This window comes from Grus americana, chromosome 28 (assembly GCF_028858705.1).
Source record: "Grus americana isolate bGruAme1 chromosome 28, bGruAme1.mat, whole genome shotgun sequence".
NCBI lineage: Eukaryota > Metazoa > Chordata > Aves > Gruiformes > Gruidae > Grus > Grus americana.
The window spans coordinates 2,906,083-2,924,277 of NC_072879.1; the positions used below are offsets into that span (position 1 = coordinate 2,906,083).

Genomic DNA, 18,195 nt, shown 5'->3' on the forward strand with positions numbered 1-18,195 from the left:
GTTCTTTTTCAAGTCTAACATTCCACTTTGAATTCTATGCTAAGAATTGATTTGCTAAATAAAGAGCTGTAGGTCAAGTGTTTAAAGCGCACAATTCGTTTATCGCCTGCCAACTTTTCAGTTTATTCAGACTTACTACTTACAGGAGCAGAGTACATGGTCTTGATGTTTCCTCTAAACTTCTCTGTGGCTTCAAAAAACAAGCATTCAACACCAGACTTCTGGGAGCGTAAGTCATTGATCTAGAAGGCAAATATATCTGCATCAAATTTCATTAAAACAAGAACATCCAACCAATGTTAAGTTTCAGTCACTACGCTTAGTCATCTATAACCATTCCAATTGTTTAAAACAATGTTTCTTAATGCATTGTGATGATACAAAAATAGGAGTTAGGTAGGTAGGCTCTAAAGAACTCTCTTTCCTTACAGCTCATGCTTTTTCTTTTTTTTTTTAATACAACTTTTGCCACTCGCTTGTAAACAAACGAAGAACTAGCATGAATGCCACCAGGATTTAATATAATATAACGCATTGAGAGACTTGAAGGAATAGGAAGGGCCTTAATACAGACCTAATTCATCAAGCTATCAAATCAATTCCCCTTTGCTTTAAATCATAATATAAACTTGCACCTAGAAAAGTAGTCTTTAAAATTCCACACAGTGACCATAGACCTGAATTTTATCATAGCTGAGTGCCTTTTACCTTGTTTAGGAGGAACTCATCAAGATGTTTCAGTTCATTGGCATTTGCAATCTCACGGACCATGGAAGCGCGCCAATTCTGAGACACACTTGAGATCTTGCTGATCTTTATAGTACGGTTCTTCTTTGTTTTACTACTCTCTTTCACATGGCGCTCCCCTGTCTGGAGGCGACTTGGCTGTCCAGAAGAAGCTGGGAAGGAAATTCATTTGCATATTAAAGCAGGATGACATAATTTTGCAGGATTTGTTTCCATGCAAAACATTACAGAAAAGATGGATATTAGCAAGCTGGGGATTAAGTCACAGAAACTCACCTTCAGAAACTTTCTGGGTTCCTCCTGTTTCTGGAAAGAGGACACAAGATACAAGGGAGAGGCCTTCTTCATCAATCACATCAGGACTCTCCTTTGGAATTTTCTTGTCTGGCTTCTTCCCCAAAAGTCTACGCAACGGGCTTTTAAAAGCAGACCTGAACATAAAAGCAGACAAAAGTTTGTCACATTAGTAATGGAAGCTGGCTCTACTACAAGAAAAGGCTTTTTTAACGGTACAGCTAACACCCACAATAGGATTAACCTCTCTTGTGCATATTTCCTCTAAGGTCCAACCTGAGCAGCAGAAAAAAGGAAAGACAGTCTGAAAGTACACCTGGACCTTCTGACATTTACTAGATGAGAGCACTACCTTCAGCATACACACAGACAACACACCACATATCCAAGATATCATTTCTGGCTCGGGAAGTCCCCAAGTTGCAGAATGCCAGAAGCTGGAGGAACAGGCCAGGGAAACAGCATTCCATGCTTGCTGGGTTCTTAAGCTTTTCTCTTGGTGTCTTACTTCTCAGTCTGGGTGACAGTACCTGGAGCTTTGATCTGAGCCTGTATCGTGGTTCTTAAGTTAAAAAAATACCAGTACAAAGACAAGTGTTATGCAAGAAGCAGAGAATCTGTTCCTCAACAGGGTCAGATATCATGCTTACATCAACATGAAGATCAAGTCAACGAGCAACACAGCCACTACTGCAGCTGATGCCAATATGCGTGTGTCTCCACAACGACAGTCTCGAGATGCACAATTCAAGTACCAGTGGAAAAATCTCCTTTTTTTAATTTTCTTAAAGGCAGGCCAGTCACACACAGAATACATACTTGGCATCTATTTGTTGACTTGCTGACTGCATGGAAACGACTGCATCCAAGGTAGCTAAGAGGTCACTGGGCTTCTTCTGCACAGGATGTTTCTTGTTGGCTTTTTCTTCTTCTATCGTATCTGGTGATTGCTACAGTACAGGGAAGGAGGAGTCAGAAAGTTACATAATGAGTAAAATAGATTCTTTAAATGGTTTTAAAAGCTAGAATGGTGAAAAAAAGTTTGCTTCATCATGACAAAATGCTTTACCCAATAGATATTAGCTTACTAATATAAGATACAAGTATATTTAATGCTTTGATCAAAAGTCCAGTTATTAAAAATTAAGTTTTCAAATTGTTGTATAATTTTTGCTAATCAGATTTTTTTATATGGATATCAAGCCAAAAAAAATCAACCTGAAAGGAACACAGGCATTCAGAACATGCTATAGCCAATTATTCACAAATATTTAATATTTATAAACAAGGATAATTAAGTATAAATATGCATAATAGCATCAGTACCTGATTCATGGCAACAGACTGAGCGAGTATGGAGAGATCACTTAATGAAGATGAATTCCCCTTCTTCCTGCAATGTTACAAGATTAGTTTCAGAATATATATTTTATAGAAGTCTGTGGCCTCTTGGTATTTACCAGCTTTTAAATAACCCACATATCAATGTTACATCTGAGAGAGAATCCTGATCAACTCTTGTAGCTCACTTAAAAGCAAAAGGTACTGAAGAAGTAAAAAAATGGGCATGCCATATTCTGCCATATCAGAGGGATGATGCCTGCAAACTGCAGGTCACTAAAACCTTGTTTTCAATGGACAAAAGACACATGAAAATAAACTCCAGACACCATTTAACTGAAGTCCTGACCCTCCAATTTAATTCAGCAAGGCAGGCTTTGTACCTTTTGTTAGCTTCTGAAGACATTCTACCTATACAGGTTCAACTGCATGCTTGGGGACTGACAGCCAAGAAAAAGCAGCAGTTGCTCATAGCTCTACTTTCTCCCATAACGTGGCCAGACATACAGGCTTTCAGGAGTTCTCAATCTATTTTTAAATATTACAGATACCTGTTTTCAGAAAAAGTCAAAATAATTAGGAAGCTGTCCTTACTCCAGTTGATCCTGAGGAGACTTATCCACACAGGTTCTTCCATCCAAAGACTGACTCAGCATATCATTCTGACTGGCATCAGACTGTCTCTTTCCTTTCCACTTCTCTCTCTTGTACTTTAGTTTCCCTGGGTCATCCACATATCTCTGGATTGGAGAAGAAGTGGGACTATCCAGATCTTTGGCTCCCTTCTGAACAAGATGTTTGTTTTTATCTGCACAGCATTCAGCTGGAGTTCGAAAGCTCTCAGTAGCAGATAGCGTATTATGAAGATTCAGTGCAAGATTTGTTGGCCTTTCAGGGCAGTTAAAGCTTTGGCTGCCTTTTATCTGGTTGTTTTGATTCCCTTGTGTTTTCATTCTATCAACTGCTTTATCATCTCCTCCTGATACAGGTGGCTGCTCAGGAATAGAGCTAATTTCTTTTATCTCATTTGACAGTGGCATGTCTGAAAGAGCTTTTCCTTCACTTGGACTTTTCTCTCCCTCGTTGCTTCCTTGAAGGACAGCATCTTGTGCTGTGGATTTCTTTGGCACTGGAACAGTTTCCAGGGCCTCTTCAGAACAGGTTTGTTCCTCGTGGCACAGTAAAGATGGGCCTTGGAAGGAAAACAGGACATGCTTAGTCTGTAACTCATTATGTTCCAGCCCCCTCTGCCGGCGAGATTCACGTTTCTCCCGGCTGTTTGTTCCTTTCTCAGAGGCCTCTGTCACATTCTTTTGGGGCAACGTAGCTTTTTCAGGTGAGCTCAGGTTTTTGGCTTGCTCATTTGGAGTTTGATCTCTGTCCTCAACAGCTTGATCCAGCTCTGACTTGTGTTTCACAGGCAACTCATCCATTGCTGGTTCACTGCGCTCATCCTTGCTCATCTCATTCTCTCTGTCTTGATCTTCCTGCATTTCTCTCTGCTTTTCTTCAGCTTTCTGCTTTTCTGTAGCCATTTTCTGAAATCTGTTAAGAATTTGTGAGATGAAAACACAAATATTTAATGCACAGCAGTCAAGAAAAGGACCCAACTGTTTAAAATGCAGCCTAAATAGCAATACAGACACAAAGTACAAATCCACTTACAGTCCCAGTATGACTGCACAGAGGTCTGCGTATTAGGGCTAGTGTTTGATGACTGCAGTATCACACAGTAATAACTATCTTTAAGTTGCTTATTAAGTCAACATATCACACAGAAACTAAGCTTAGCAGATGAAGCCAAGCAGTTAAGTGGTTAAAATGCACGTTTTCATATCATATTGCTCCTCTTCCTTTACCTCTTACGCTGCAGATGTCCTCTGACCACAGCTTGCACGAGACAAATTCTTCTCTTCTGCTGAAGGTAGCATTTTCGCTCCCTGTATCTTCGCCATGCTGACTGAATATAAGTGGCAGCATTATTTCTCTGCAGCACCATCCTAACACAACGGGAACGCCAGCAAGCCTAAGAAAGGAGATTTCTAAAGTAGGGGAGGGGTACTTGAAGGTGGGCAGTGTTATCTGAGGGGGTCTGTTTGTTAGGAACAGATTGACTGGCAATTCTCAAAGATACCTGTAAAACAATGGCTGCCTGTCGCGTTCTGAGAAAGCGTCTCCTTTCTAAAACCATCCTGAGCCAGCTCTGAAGCAGAATGATTTTCCTGATAACTTCTTTGTGTAGTGTATCCTGTAGGATCTGCCGTTCAGCCTCTTTCATGAAAACCTGATCAGATAAAGTTCATCAGCAAACTCTTAATAGGAGTCTTTCAGCCCCCACTGGAGGTACCTCCACAAGCTAACAAATGAGCACAGTAATACTTATTGCTGAACCAAACCTTATCAGCTGACAGCGAACAGCACCTCCAAAAAGTAAAAAGTCCTTTTGCTTTACCAAATCTCAGTGTTTGGATTCTAAAACATACAGTTGTATTTACAGCCTTCAAATCATAGAACCCTCCTAAAAAGGAGAACATTGACCTGTTTGACAAATGCCAATAGCAACAATTTCCCAAAAGTAATATCCATGCAATACAGAATTGTTCTGTACTGCAAGATGACAAGTTGGCATCAAAAACAATGAGGCAACTACTAAGGTCTGTGTCAACATTTACAAGAGTTAAAATAGCTGATGTAAATACAAAATGCAGAAAAGAGCAACACCTGTAAATGAACTGCACTAAATTTTGCAGCGTACTTCAGTATTTATTTGCTTATTGGAAGTTTCACAGACCTTGGTCATCCCTATTTGATAGTAGTTTTCATTCAGTTTTAGTTTATTCAAATAAACACAAATGTCTTCCTTCGTGGCCTTGGCATTTTTGGGCAGTAACACCTGAAACTGGTCTATGAATTCCTGTGAAAAGCAGAGACAGCAAGAGAACAAAATTAAAAGGTAATTCACAAATTTAGAGCTTTAACTAGATTTCTAGAATTAAGCCAAGACACCTGAGCAATAGAGGTTTAAAAGTCCTTGTTTCTCACTCCAAATTAAGCTATTTTTTCCTACTCTGTAAAATGCAGGCTTCATTCAGCCTCCAATCAACAGTAAATATCACCTATATGTGATCTATAAAGCTACACGCACAGAGTAGCTTGTATTTTATACAAAACTAATTTACATATGGAGATGGTAATGTGCAGCACTGATTGCTTATACAGCACTCAAAATGCTTTCCCTTCATGCAACAAGTTGAACAACTTACTGGTTGATGACTCGCACAATAGTTTATACTACAACTTGTTATTGTGCAGGCTCTGTCAAAACTACAATGAATTTTTGCAGTTCATCCCAATCAGTCATGAGCTTCATACGAAGAGAGACATGAAAGATTTTGAGGCAATGTGTGTTTTTCCAAAAAGAGCAGATATTTCTGAAAGCATAATCCACTTCCACATACCTGGAATGTATATTTGGCACTGTAGCCAGATCTTCTGATTCGCACAGTTTCTAGCATGCCAGTGTATCTTAACTGTTGAAGCACCAAGCTTTCATCAAAAAGCATCTCTTTCTGAAAAAGATCAGCAGTCAACAGCTAGTAAATGCCTGAAGAGTCCTACTTCTGTCTGGCAGAAAAAGCACATTCTGTTTTCCCACCCCAGTTACCTTTCACCTTCACACAGAGTGTCAGCGAACAAGTCAAAAGACATGCATTACAGGGCTAGAAGACTTAGATCCGCAGCAGTCAGATCAGATCAGCTCTTAAGGCAGTCTTACCTTCTCAGCATTGGACCGGATGCAACGGATGAAGAATGGCTCAGCTTTACCCAGTGTCTCCAGCAACTTATTAAGTGAAGTCTGAAATGAAAGATTCAAACCCATGTTTTTTTTCTTTCAGATACCAGCATTTTGAGTTGCATTTGACAGGAGTACAGCTTCTTCCTCAGAAATAAGGTTCTTTCAGGTCTGATGGCTATACAAATCCTATTTCAACCAATACGGAGGTTCTCTCTGTACAGCAGACCCCTGTATTTGTTTTTACCTTTTCTCAAGCTAATGAAAAGTGGGCTCTGCATATGCTGTTACAAGGATGAGGCTGATTGTACAGAGAACTAACACATTTCATAGCATAAGGGTAGTCTCTAAACATAGTCTTAACTTTAATCAAGTAATAAACCCTACGGCAAACAAATCCCAAGAATAAAAAACATTTTTTTTTTTCAAGCAAGATTAGCCTAGATCAGACCACGAAGGTCTTTTCCCATGAGGTCAGCGTGCACCCAGAGATGTGTATCACCACGTCAGTCACCTACCTGGAACTGTGCGCTAATGCTAGGAGGTTTCTTCTTTTTGTGTAAGTGCAAGAGGGATTTTGTAGTTCGATCGTGAAGAGTCATGCTTACTATAAGCTTCAGAGATTTGGAATCCAGCAAGTTCTAGAAGAAAGTTTTCATAATCAACAAAGTACAAGTCTCTTGACTGAAGGGGAAATATTTTCATCTGCATCAAAATGAGTAAGAATGAAACCAACTACTTAGAGCTCCACATTCAGTGACATGTTACACTTCATGACTATTTCTATTTTGGACCAAAGCATCTTCTTAAGAGTGAAACTTTTCCACTGCCCCATCCCAAGAGTGTAAGGTGAACAAGATGAATTATATTATCACTGTGCTTGCCTTCAATGACTTGATTAGAAATGGCTTTAATTATGGCATCTGCAGTTTAATTAAACAGACGCCAATTCACCTTTTTTTTTCCTGTTCAGCAATTCTTATAAGATGAACATTTACCTATCCTTTAGATTGTCAAAAAGGAAGTTTTAGAAGATAAATGATACAACCTCCCTACACTATGCAACAGTATTTTCTGAAGTGAGTTCTGTCAATCAAAATGAATGTTCACAGTGAACCCCCCCCAAAAAAAAAAAACAACCCCAAGAGAAATGTAAATTTACTGAATAACTTTACCTTGGGAATGATCTGCTTTTGTTTCATACCTCTACTTTTCCTGTTAAAATATTAAAGATCATTTAAGAAAAAATACATGTGAATTTTGGTTATTTCAGCAAGCCATGAGTTGGTGCAATTTATGAGGCAAGATGAAGGATAGAAGAAAATTAGCACAACAGCATCAGGGTGTGTTCATGCATGTCTCTTACAAATGATCAATGCAAGAAATGCAGACTGCTTCGCAACAAGATTTTTTTTTTTTAAATAAACTCTGTAGGTATTGGAAGCTTTCAAAAGTGAAACATTTTCTTTAAAGTTAGAGCTATTAAAAACTGCACTGTTGCACAGACTATTTTTGTGCAAGTTATTCTACTTAGTTAACTGTATGGTCATTGAACTCCCATCATAATACTAAGGCACTATGAAACAAAAATATTTGATTCAGAAGTTACTGCTGCTTGCACCAGAACCCCTGTGAAAGTACTTAACTACTCACAGAAGGCCAACACATGCCCCAGCACTCCACTTACGAATTCTGAGATGTCTGAGATCATTCGCAGAACCTCCTGGGGCACCGCACAAACCTCAGGCATAGCTCTCATCTGCACGCAGACAGAGAACTAGAAGCAGAAGCTCTCAGAAACAAGGCTGTAGTTCACATCCTCCTAATTCTAAGCATGTTAACTCCGTGATGCATGTGAGCACATGTAAAGAGTCTTAACCCAGAAATATAGAGAGCACTGGCATCCTGAATTTCAGGAAACCATTAGTTATAACTTGTGAGAGATTTCATTGTTGAACTTTTTGCAACAACAAGCTTGTACTACACGCTTGGGTTTTAGAGCAAGTTTATGTGAAAAGTAGGTTTAACTTTCAGCTAATGCAATGAAGCAACAAAGCATTCTCAATTCCTTCTTAAAATTATAAAGGCTATAATTTTATTCTTAATTGTCTTGATTAGTTTTTTGCAGAAGACAAACTTGGGACAAGTATATTTTTTATGGACTAGAATAACTGCTTGGTTATTGTTGCACTTTCAAAACAATACCTAGAGCACCAGAACTCACATGAAGTGGGAGCGGTGTTGAAGTCGACTGAGTGACCGAAGCAGCTTACAGGGATCATCACCCTGCCATGGAAGTCCTTTTATACTTGCGATGATTTGTTCATGCATGTCTCTAAAATGATTCACAGCAAAACAAAGATGGCAAAGATACACAGCCATGGGGGGGGGGGGGGGAGAAAAGGAATTAAAAATCCAAGACATCCCATCACCAAGTGTGCTCCGAACAGCAGCAGGTCAATCCCAGACTACTTTTTCCTAAGCATGAATGATTCTGATGTCAAGTCAGCACTTTCTACTCTGTCAGTGCCCTAAAATTTAATGACCAGGGTCTCCTACTAAACTTACTCTTTAATTCTACCTCTGATATAAATTCTTGAGCCATCAATTCAGAAAACAAAGGGAAATTTAGCAAAATGTACTTAATGTGCAAGGAACCTTTTTGTTAAGCTAAGTCACCTTTTCAGATAGATATAAGCTTCTTTGTAATCAAGCAGTAAATATTTTTATATGTAGATTTGACTAATGAAATGAGGCTGCTTAAGCAGACGTACATCAGAAAAGTTAAAGACTAGCTTTTGCAGGAATACTTGATGAAATTTTGTTTTTCATTTCCATTTCAATCTTATTCACATGTTTAGCTTTTCAAAGTAAGCCTGGGATAGTCCCTAATTCGTGGCAGATTCCATTATTTTAAGCATGCACCGTGCTAGTGAAGTGTTGCATCTTGGCACAGAACTTACCTTCTTTACTCTCCAGAGAGGCACAAACCAAAAATAACAGAAGTGTAAGAATCACTTCTGACTGTAAGACGCTATCACCATTCTGAGCTGCTCACTCAGGCAGCAACATTATTACAGACAGTCACTTGCTTCCCTTGGTGCCTCTGAATGTTTTTGAGTATCAAGATTTTGTTTTAAGATATCACAAGGAAACAGATATGTTATGCTATGACCAATCCTTTCACTCAAATTGTATCTTTAGATGCCACAAGTGACAGAGACTGTCCAGGATGAAGTAATTATGAAGCAGCGTGAAGTCAGTATTTCATGTGTACTTCATAGCTTCACTTTTACACAGACCACGCTCAGAAGGTCAGTCTATCCAGGAATGTGCCTCCCTGGCCTTTAAGTGCAGGCCTATTTCTACTTACTTCTTGTTTTCATAAAAAGTAATGATGTCTTCAAAAGCATTTATATCGAAATCCTCAGAACAATCAAATGAGAAATCAAGCATTGAGCAGCTGCAAAAGGAACACGTATAAAACCTAAATACTCCATAAAAAGGAAACATGCCTATACAGAGCAAGGTGCGGAGGCAGTTCTGTAGGACTTCCCTGCCTCCGAATCACGGCGTAAGGCTGCAAAACCCACAAGCACTCCTACAAATCCTTCAGTGACACAGACTGGCTACAGAGGAACACACAATGCTAAAAGCAACACATACAAAGTAAGGACAGAGAACTCAAAAACCCAGTGGTAAATGGAACCGAGGCTATGTCACCAACATTTGGTAGTACGGGGTCTTACACAAAATAAGCTAGAGTATTGTTTTGATAGCATTAAAAAGGCCAAACAAGACAAGACAGAAGAAATAAAACTTGCTATCATTGTGGAAAGATCTAGCTGATATTTGATAGATGAAAATGCGACTCAGCAATTCCGGTCTTTTCCCTGATACAGGTTAAGTATGTGTTTCTCACCGATAAACTTTTTCTACTGGTGTATTTGATCTCTGAAGTTCTCCAAGGGGAACTCTGGGTCCTTGACGTACCACTCCTGTTATGAAATAATCAACAGGTTGAGTTTTGACAAAGCTATGAACATAACAGACAAAAAACCCCACCCACTGACTACAACAAGCAAAACATCTATCCAAGGGCCCAGAGGTTTTGTCTAGTACTTTAGCTATCAAGCTAGACCACTTGGTTTCTCAAACTCCCTACTATGAGAAAGTAAGTTGTAGCTGCTCAGAAAAGCTTATCAAAATTAGTATTTAATACTGAATACTCATTTGAAACTTCAGGGAGGTCTAGAGAAGATCAAAACCAGTGATAAGATGAGCATGTGTGCTAGAACTAGTAATATCTTCCCCAACTTTTACAAATAGGACTTCAAATTTGACGCAGTTTGCAGGACATAGTGCACTTATTGGTGGAGAAAGTCTGAATGAGCTCAGATAAAACAATCTCTTTGGTGTGCGAATGTTAAGCCATTTTCACAAATCAGTTTTGTCCTTAGTACCAAACCAAGATCGCATCTGGATGATAAGCTTTTGCTGTAAACTGGTTCTGTCAACAAGCACTAACCAATTGTACAGCATTTGAAAGCGTTTTTGTTTTACTCCTACCATACCTGCAGTCTTCTGAGCTCTCTGGCGTCCTGCTTCTGCAAAGACAGCCATTGCTCGAATAGCTGCCCGCAGAACTGCCCAACGGAACACAGCTACAGGGTCCATTCCTATCAGCTCCCGAACGTAAGCGCTGTCACTGCTTCGTAGTAAAGCAACAATATCTGGCCTCATGTAATCCATATTTTTCTCTCTGAAATCCTGCAAAACAGGAATCTTGAACCACAAGCTCTCAGAAAAGCTGTGTTTTGACTTAAGATATTAGTCACTCTTCAGAATAATTCATTTTTCTAAATAGTGAGCGTTGTCCTCAAGTCTAGACCATCACAAACAAACAAAATAGAAAGTACCTCTGATACATCTCATCCAGCCCATTCCCAGCAAATTTTCTACACCCCGACAAAAACTATAAGAAACATACGGAATTTTTTTTTGTGGCCATCAGATTTATCACCTACTTTTATCTGGTATTTAACTTTCCCAGCAAAGTGTCGAATAATAAAAGCAGGCTCCATCACTGGGGTTCCAACAAAAAACTTGTTCTCCTCATGCTGCTGTTTGAATTTTGCAAGTAGAGTTTGGTTGGTGGCATGTGGAAAACTAGGAATACAAAACAAAAAAGGTCAGTTCTTTTTCAAATACAGACAGGTTTATTGAGGTGCAAGGTGACAGAGTGAAGAATGCCTATTGATCCTTGTGGAAAGTATTGTATTGTTCAAGTTCTCTACACTTTGAGACTTACACACCTGCTTTGAATCTTGGAGGTGGGCTTAATTTCTAGACCAAACCCAAGCAGCTCCACGCACAGCAGAATATTCTGAGGTGTCAAGTGTATGTCAAGGCTTCTTCCCACTTCACCAGTCAAGTTTAGTTAGCACCACCTTAACTATTTATCATATTTGCTAGTTAATGTTCCAAAGACTTACATACATGCATTTTACTGTAATTGTAATTCCTTGGTAAAACACAAAAGCGAAAGTTTCTAAGTCTGCTTATGCCAAAGTTCAATTTTAGCAATTTGTATCACCAATTGAGGTGATTTGAGGCATTAGAAGCAAACTAGACTGTAGATCATAGTCATAAGATGACCCTTTGCTTCCCACACATGCTGGTTTTGGCTGGGATAGAGTTAATTTTCTTCATAGTAGCTCTATCCCAGCCAAAACCAGCACACCACATTCCTCTCCTTTTTTAAAGTGCTGTATCTCTGCTCCCTTCCACAGTCCTTCCCTCCTCCCTGCCACACAATTCTTTTTCAGAAGACATTTGTTGCTTACTTGCTTTCTTCATCCAGAAGATAGAAGAGGCCAGTGGGCTTCTTGCTGATTAAGTGAATGCAGGCCACATTATCAGTATAGTCAATATTGTGCCAAGTGATCCCTTCACTCTTATATTCCTCCTGTGTAGCTCAAGAAAATTCCCTCATCAGTACAGTGCCCTGACCTTTAATGTCCTGTGGTCTAAGTGCTTAAAAGACATCCTTGAACAGCTTTGGCAAGTTGAGTTTGTTAGTTCAGGCAGCAGAAACAAAAACAAGGAAAATTTATAAATAAGAACAGAACAGCAGGCATATTGGGTCAGATCAAAGGTCTACCTAGGCAAGTTGCTCAACAGCAGATGCTTGGGGGAAAACTATTTCAAAACCCAAACAGTGAAAAGAATGTTTTGCTGTGCTTTCCCAGCAATCAGTCTACAAACTTAGTAGAGTTAGACATTACATCTACATCATTACATTCAAACCCTAGGTAGACAAATATTGGAGGAATTTAAGTCTATTTTTCTCTTCCATAGTTCTTGTATTATAAGAAATGACAAATATTTAATATCAAGTTCCAGAATTTCCAAATTGCACTGTCAGATGAAATAACAGAAGTTTCAAAACAGGCAGTTAAGCCCCACACAACATCAACACCAGAACTTCCCTAAGGAAGCAATGTATATCACTTAGATTCAGAAGATTTGAAGTGCTCTGACAATGGAATACAAAGCTCTTCTGCTGAAATGACAATGCATCAAATGCTGGACAGGACAAGCTTCCCATTAAGATATAGAACCAAAATATCAGTTTTTCTTATTGCTGTAAACGCTCACAGAAAAAAAACCCCTAATTATAAGGTACTGATGCAAAAAAAGAGATCATGCAGAAAATTAACTAAGTTTAACAAAAGACAAAGAGCGCCTCTCACTGTTCTATATGATAAGAAATGGATTATTTTTAAGCAGGTAATTCAGTCTGTCTAATGACAGGCTGCTCAGTGTGCACACCACATTACAGAACTGAAATGCCATTCTGCACAGACAAAAAAGCCTTTCTTTAAAAAGATATAGTGATCCTCCCTGAGGGCCCTCATGCTGCAAGAGATACAGGAAATGGGTCATTCAGGGATTAAGCTTATTTGGAAAAATGGCATTAGAAAAAAGAAAACAATGTAACTATTTACTCTAGTTAGCCTGGACAGCCACTTCTGTCATGAGTTACAGAACAGGGAGCTCAACACTATGTTTACACATGAAGTCTGCACGTTTGGTATTTTTCTTCTCTTTAAAATGCTTGTTTAAAGTTATCTACGTATTGTTGACAAAATACCACATACTACAGAATGACTTCTTTCTTTCAGCAGCACGACCTGAGAGCAACGCTTTAGCACAAACCAGAAAAAAATCCAAGTCTAGAGCAAAAACACCCCCAAAACTCAGTCTAGAAACAGGATCTGTTAGCTCTTGCAGCACTCAAAGCACTCGAAGATAATACCATCTGCAAACAAGTAAATCAACATATGCCAGTAATATTGGGATTTCAGAACTACTGCAAACATCAAAATATAGTTGTATCCCCTAAATGCAGTCAGGTAGAAGAAGCAACAAAGACTGGTTATTAAATATTTACAAATTGACAAAAATAAGAGAAACTGTTTCCCAACCATTAAAAACAAAAAACCCACCAAACCCCTGAAACAAACACCTCACCTACAGACTTTCTATCTTCAAGTTTACAGTTTCATCTGACTTCTGTCTGGTGTTGCCTGAATGTCTTTTCACTTTGTTGCAGTCAAGCAGAAGCTTAATGCTAGTCCGCTAAAGAAACACCCTGCTATCACTAGTATATGTAGAGCACTAAATACAGCAAAGGTGCAACCTTCAAACAATACCATAACAAGCAGTAATAAAACCAGAAATTAAAAAATAAGACTTTTGGGAATATATTGAAACAATTATAAGAATTATGCCATGGGGTTTTGCAGAACAGCGGCTAAGCTTGCATAACATATGAGCATTTGATAAAAAAAGGTTTTGTTTCAGCAACTCTAATTTCTTACCTGTTCCAATTTGAAAATATGCTGATTGAAATAATACTGAAGCTGCTCGTTTGCATAATTTATACAGAACTGTTCAAAACTGTTGGTTTCAAAGTCTTCAAATCCAAAAATATCAAGCACACCAATGGACAAACACTAAAAGTAGATGTGGAAATGCAGTTAAGCAATCTGTCATTCAGCGACTTAATCCACAACAGCTAACCATTACAAAAAAAGCTGCAGTGTATGCTAACAGATTTTGAATATTTAGCAGTTATATCTATTGTTAAAAGAGAGACCATTACATATTATCAAGAAATTTACCATGGACTTCCGAAGAATCAAAATTTATCCCAGGTATCTGAACATGTCATCTATAGCATTCTCTGTTAGCTCTAAACACACAACTGTCTACAAAGACTTGTTTTTGTGAGAAACTTACTGTAACAGATTCCTCCATGTCCTTCTTATTAAGGAGCGCATGATTAATTCGCAAAACAATCCAATCAAACAGAGCACTGTATAAGGACTTTGCCATTGAATCACGAGCTGTTATTGCCTGTACATGAAACAATGTTCAGAATTTTGTTTAAAAAAGTATTTCCATTTCAGACCAGTGTCACTCAAAGTTTACAATCCTAGCAGAGACAAATAAACCCAGAATTTTCCTTTAGTGCTAACTTCTAATGTTCCAGACATCCCTCGCTAAATGTGAAAGTGTACTGTATTAGCTTTTTTGTAGCCAGAAAAGTTTAATTATTTAAAATAATACTACTAGTGTTCTTTTCACTCACCTCATTGAGGCTATATGGCAAAATAAGCTTATCATTAGCAGTCACAGTTTTTCTTTTTGTTAGCACTTCTACTAGAATTTCTCGTTTAACCTTCAAAACAAACAAGAGTTAGTGTTATCCTCAAGCTCCCCAATGAGTAGTGTGATGGCAAAAGTGGACATTACAATTTCCTCAGAGAAGCCCAAGCTCTTCGACAACAGCTACATTTATCATTCATCAATAATTTTACAAGTTCTTCAACTTCTTTAAGCTATTCTCAGCTTAGATTCATTCAGATGTTTCCCTATGGCGGTAAATAACACATCTCCACTAAATTTATTCCTGCTCAGCTCTACGATTACCAGGTAAACAAATTCTACTTCCATGCTATGGGCTATATTCCATCCCCAACCGCAATAATTTCACCAATTTTATCCATTTCCCCTCCCATAAGATGAATGTTGTGGAAGTATCATAAACCAGATGTAGATGTAGCAAACTGGGCAACAAGATATTCAAGTAAAAGGCTGAGGTAGAGCATAACAAAAAGATTTATCAAACATTAGAGCTAAAGAGAAATACTGTACTTTCAAAAGCTGAGAAAGAATGTCCAACACTTCGGGAGGTCCTACTTCCAACCCTTCATCACGACCTGTAGCTTTCTTCTTGTACGTAACGTTGCCCAAATAAAGAATAGCTGAAAGTATTGAAAAAATCCTAAGGAAAAAAAAAATCAAATTTTATAAGAATTTTTCTTACAAGTTCATTATAACAGGTTAGCAGACTTAATTCTACTTCAAGAATTTGTCCATAAGCCCTCAAATACTCAGCTCTCCATGCTTTCTACTGGACTGAATGTGATCCCAACACATATACAGTTTATCGCAACTAGCTGTCAGTAACAAAAGCTTAAATGATTCTTACTGTTTTTTTGTTGATGAAAGGAAGCCAACCATCTCCATGGCTTGTTTTAATCTTTCAAAGTCATGTCGGAGATCTTCCCCATCTTCAATTTTCAAGTTATGCTGTGAAGAGAGATCCATAATTAAAGGCAAAGAACAAAGCCCAAACATCACAAGAAAACAAGTATAATCTGTTCCACTTTCTTTTGTCTTTAACACAACAGACAGACAACATTTATCAATGCATTTGTGAATTCCTTTCATAGATTACCTGATTGAGGTAGAAATAATCTTCAGGTTGCTTGAGGTGAAATTCTTTACGCTCTTCCTCGTTGACTCCAAGTAGCAAATAATAAAAGACATGGTAGTTCCTACAAAGTCAATACATTTCTCTTTGATGCAAATATAATGATTTTTATTTTATTCTATATACTTTAGATGCTCTTAAACTCTTGCATTGATCATAATTGTGTTAGTAAACCGTAGTAATCTCTTACCTTTCATCTTTTTCTTGAGAAACCAGACGAGATTTTTCGAGCAGGTATTTTTCAACAACAGCCCTAAAGAGCCACAAAAAATGAAAAAAGCATGAGGGTAAAAGAAAAGCCCTCACAAAACAGCAACTGCCAAGAGACTTCAAATAATGAAATCTGCACTAAAATATACAAGAGAATAGCTTAGTCACTATCTTAAATAAAATTTTTGGTATGCACTATATTGTAATTGGAACAAAGAGAAATACCCAAGAAACACCTATCATCAGTGCTTGGTTTTAGTAGACATAACTGGAAAAAGGCAGACGAAGCTAGAAAAGTGCTGATGAAAAATTGTAAGCAGAAACAAGATATGCAGAGCGCTAACAATCCGTTATTTGCTCCGAGATTAACAGTTATCTGATAAGGAATGCAAAGACTCCATGACCCCAGAAATACACTGGATAACTGTCTGATCCTCAATCTAACAAGTTTGCTGGATTTTTATGACAGTATATACGCCAGCCTAACACGGAAGCCAGACAGGCAGAAAACCCCTTACAGTTGACAACGTAATCTCCTAAATCATAATCTAAACTCCTTCACACATGGGATACAATGAACAAGGCCAATGTTTGAGCAGCTTTTTCTCATGCCGAAGACAAAACAAATGTATTCAAGTTGTACGAGTCCCCCAGTCTAGTGCGACTTCATCTGAAGATACCAATTTTGTGCAAAGTAACACAAAGAAAACGTGGTACAGAGTTCCCAGTCATTTATGTTATTGCCATTTTGTTAACTACAAACATAAAGATGACCTGAAGGAAAGACACTGGAGCACAAAATCAGTGATAGCCAGTGACACTCCACAGCGCAGCAAACTTCAGCCTTGGGCAGAATTCCATACCAACATTAGGTGTTAGGGCATTGCAACTAGCACAGGGACTTCTTGACAACATGTGTGACACACTGCTGTGAATTTTGCAGATACAAGTGTTACAAATTTAAAATGTGTTTTACAAAGCAAGGTCTAAAAGAAATGATTTTATGGCACGATGTTAGACAAGTAACTACACAAGTATTTGCACACAAATTACTAACATCGCAGAAAAATTTTGGACAAAGTTATTCACTTGAAGTGAAAGTGCCCACTACAAAAGAAAGGCAAAGCATAATCTTTGATTAATAATATTGAGGGACTACGGTAATATGACATTATAGCATCTACTATGGGGTGAAAAATATAAATAGAATTCTAAGACTCAGCCGTGACTGTCATATTAAAAAAAATGATGTAGGTATAGAATATTTCATGTTTGTCCTTCAGATAGGAGCACACAATTTCAAATAAGTAAAATAGTAATTTTATCATCTTTATCTCTAACTGGTGTTTAAATTGTTTCTTTAAAATAGCTTCCTCAAATCTATTTCACTTCTCCCACTTCTCTTAAAAATTCAGATCTTCTGTTTTTAATTACAAAATGGAGAGGACAATGGGTGTTATGAAAAAAGTCTTCATTTAGCATGAAAGCAAAGATGCAGCAGCCAAATTCTTAATGTCACATGGTTGTACAGCAAGGAAGGATATTATTCAGCACCTGATTACTCCACAAAGCTCAGAGTCTTGGAAACTCCACAACAGCAAGCTATTCTCACATGAGAAGACCCTCAATAAGGCAGCATTTTATATACAACTGAGTCTTCATCAATTCCTACAAGCAGAGTTCAACTCGAGAAGAACCTCAGACTGTACTTACCCTCGGACAATACCATTCTCCAAATAGTTGACTTGAATAAACTTTCCAAAACGACTGGAGTTATTGTTATGTGCTGTTTTTGCATTTCCAAACGCCTGTAATAAAGCAAAATGAGTTAATTTTCAATTAAACATAATATGCCAACACATAGCTTTTCAAGCTTTTCTGTTCATTGTTCGGCCTCCTGTTAGCTTGCAGTATGAACTCAAAATACTACGGAAGTGGCAGCATACAGATACCAAAAAAGCAG

At 38.1% G+C, this 18,195-nt stretch overlaps 1 protein-coding gene across 9 annotated transcripts in view; it reads right to left on the bottom strand.

The window, feature by feature from the left end:
- MYO9B (myosin IXB) overlaps window positions 1-18,195 on the bottom strand; it is a 44,987-nt gene that overhangs the window by 8,287 nt on the left and 18,505 nt on the right. For 5 of the 9 annotated variants that reach the window (XM_054805266.1, XM_054805270.1, XM_054805265.1 and 2 more), the window contains 27 exons: window positions 17,946-18,040; window positions 16,213-16,275; window positions 15,987-16,086; window positions 15,738-15,838; window positions 15,401-15,530; window positions 14,835-14,924; window positions 14,483-14,599; window positions 14,062-14,196; window positions 12,022-12,143; window positions 11,203-11,344; window positions 10,750-10,945; window positions 10,098-10,173; window positions 9,549-9,638; window positions 8,400-8,510; window positions 7,351-7,390; window positions 6,694-6,816; window positions 6,158-6,238; window positions 5,841-5,951; window positions 5,174-5,296; window positions 4,517-4,666; window positions 4,242-4,408; window positions 2,977-3,927; window positions 2,368-2,434; window positions 1,861-1,991; window positions 1,024-1,178; window positions 709-899; window positions 144-242 (listed from right to left, as the gene is read on the bottom strand). In XM_054805266.1, coding sequence (XP_054661241.1) covers window positions 144-242; window positions 709-899; window positions 1,024-1,178; window positions 1,861-1,991; window positions 2,368-2,434; window positions 2,977-3,927; window positions 4,242-4,408; window positions 4,517-4,666; window positions 5,174-5,296; window positions 5,841-5,951; window positions 6,158-6,238; window positions 6,694-6,816; window positions 7,351-7,390; window positions 8,400-8,510; window positions 9,549-9,638; window positions 10,098-10,173; window positions 10,750-10,945; window positions 11,203-11,344; window positions 12,022-12,143; window positions 14,062-14,196; window positions 14,483-14,599; window positions 14,835-14,924; window positions 15,401-15,530; window positions 15,738-15,838; window positions 15,987-16,086; window positions 16,213-16,275; window positions 17,946-18,040 — 3,957 coding nt within the window. The remainder of the gene's footprint in view (window positions 1-143; window positions 243-708; window positions 900-1,023; window positions 1,179-1,860; window positions 1,992-2,367; window positions 2,435-2,976; window positions 3,928-4,241; window positions 4,409-4,516; window positions 4,667-5,173; window positions 5,297-5,840; window positions 5,952-6,157; window positions 6,239-6,693; window positions 6,817-7,350; window positions 7,391-8,399; window positions 8,511-9,548; window positions 9,639-10,097; window positions 10,174-10,749; window positions 10,946-11,202; window positions 11,345-12,021; window positions 12,144-14,061; window positions 14,197-14,482; window positions 14,600-14,834; window positions 14,925-15,400; window positions 15,531-15,737; window positions 15,839-15,986; window positions 16,087-16,212; window positions 16,276-17,945; window positions 18,041-18,195) is intronic. The other 4 variants (XM_054805273.1, XM_054805271.1, XM_054805272.1 and 1 more) reach the window with 3 other exon arrangements.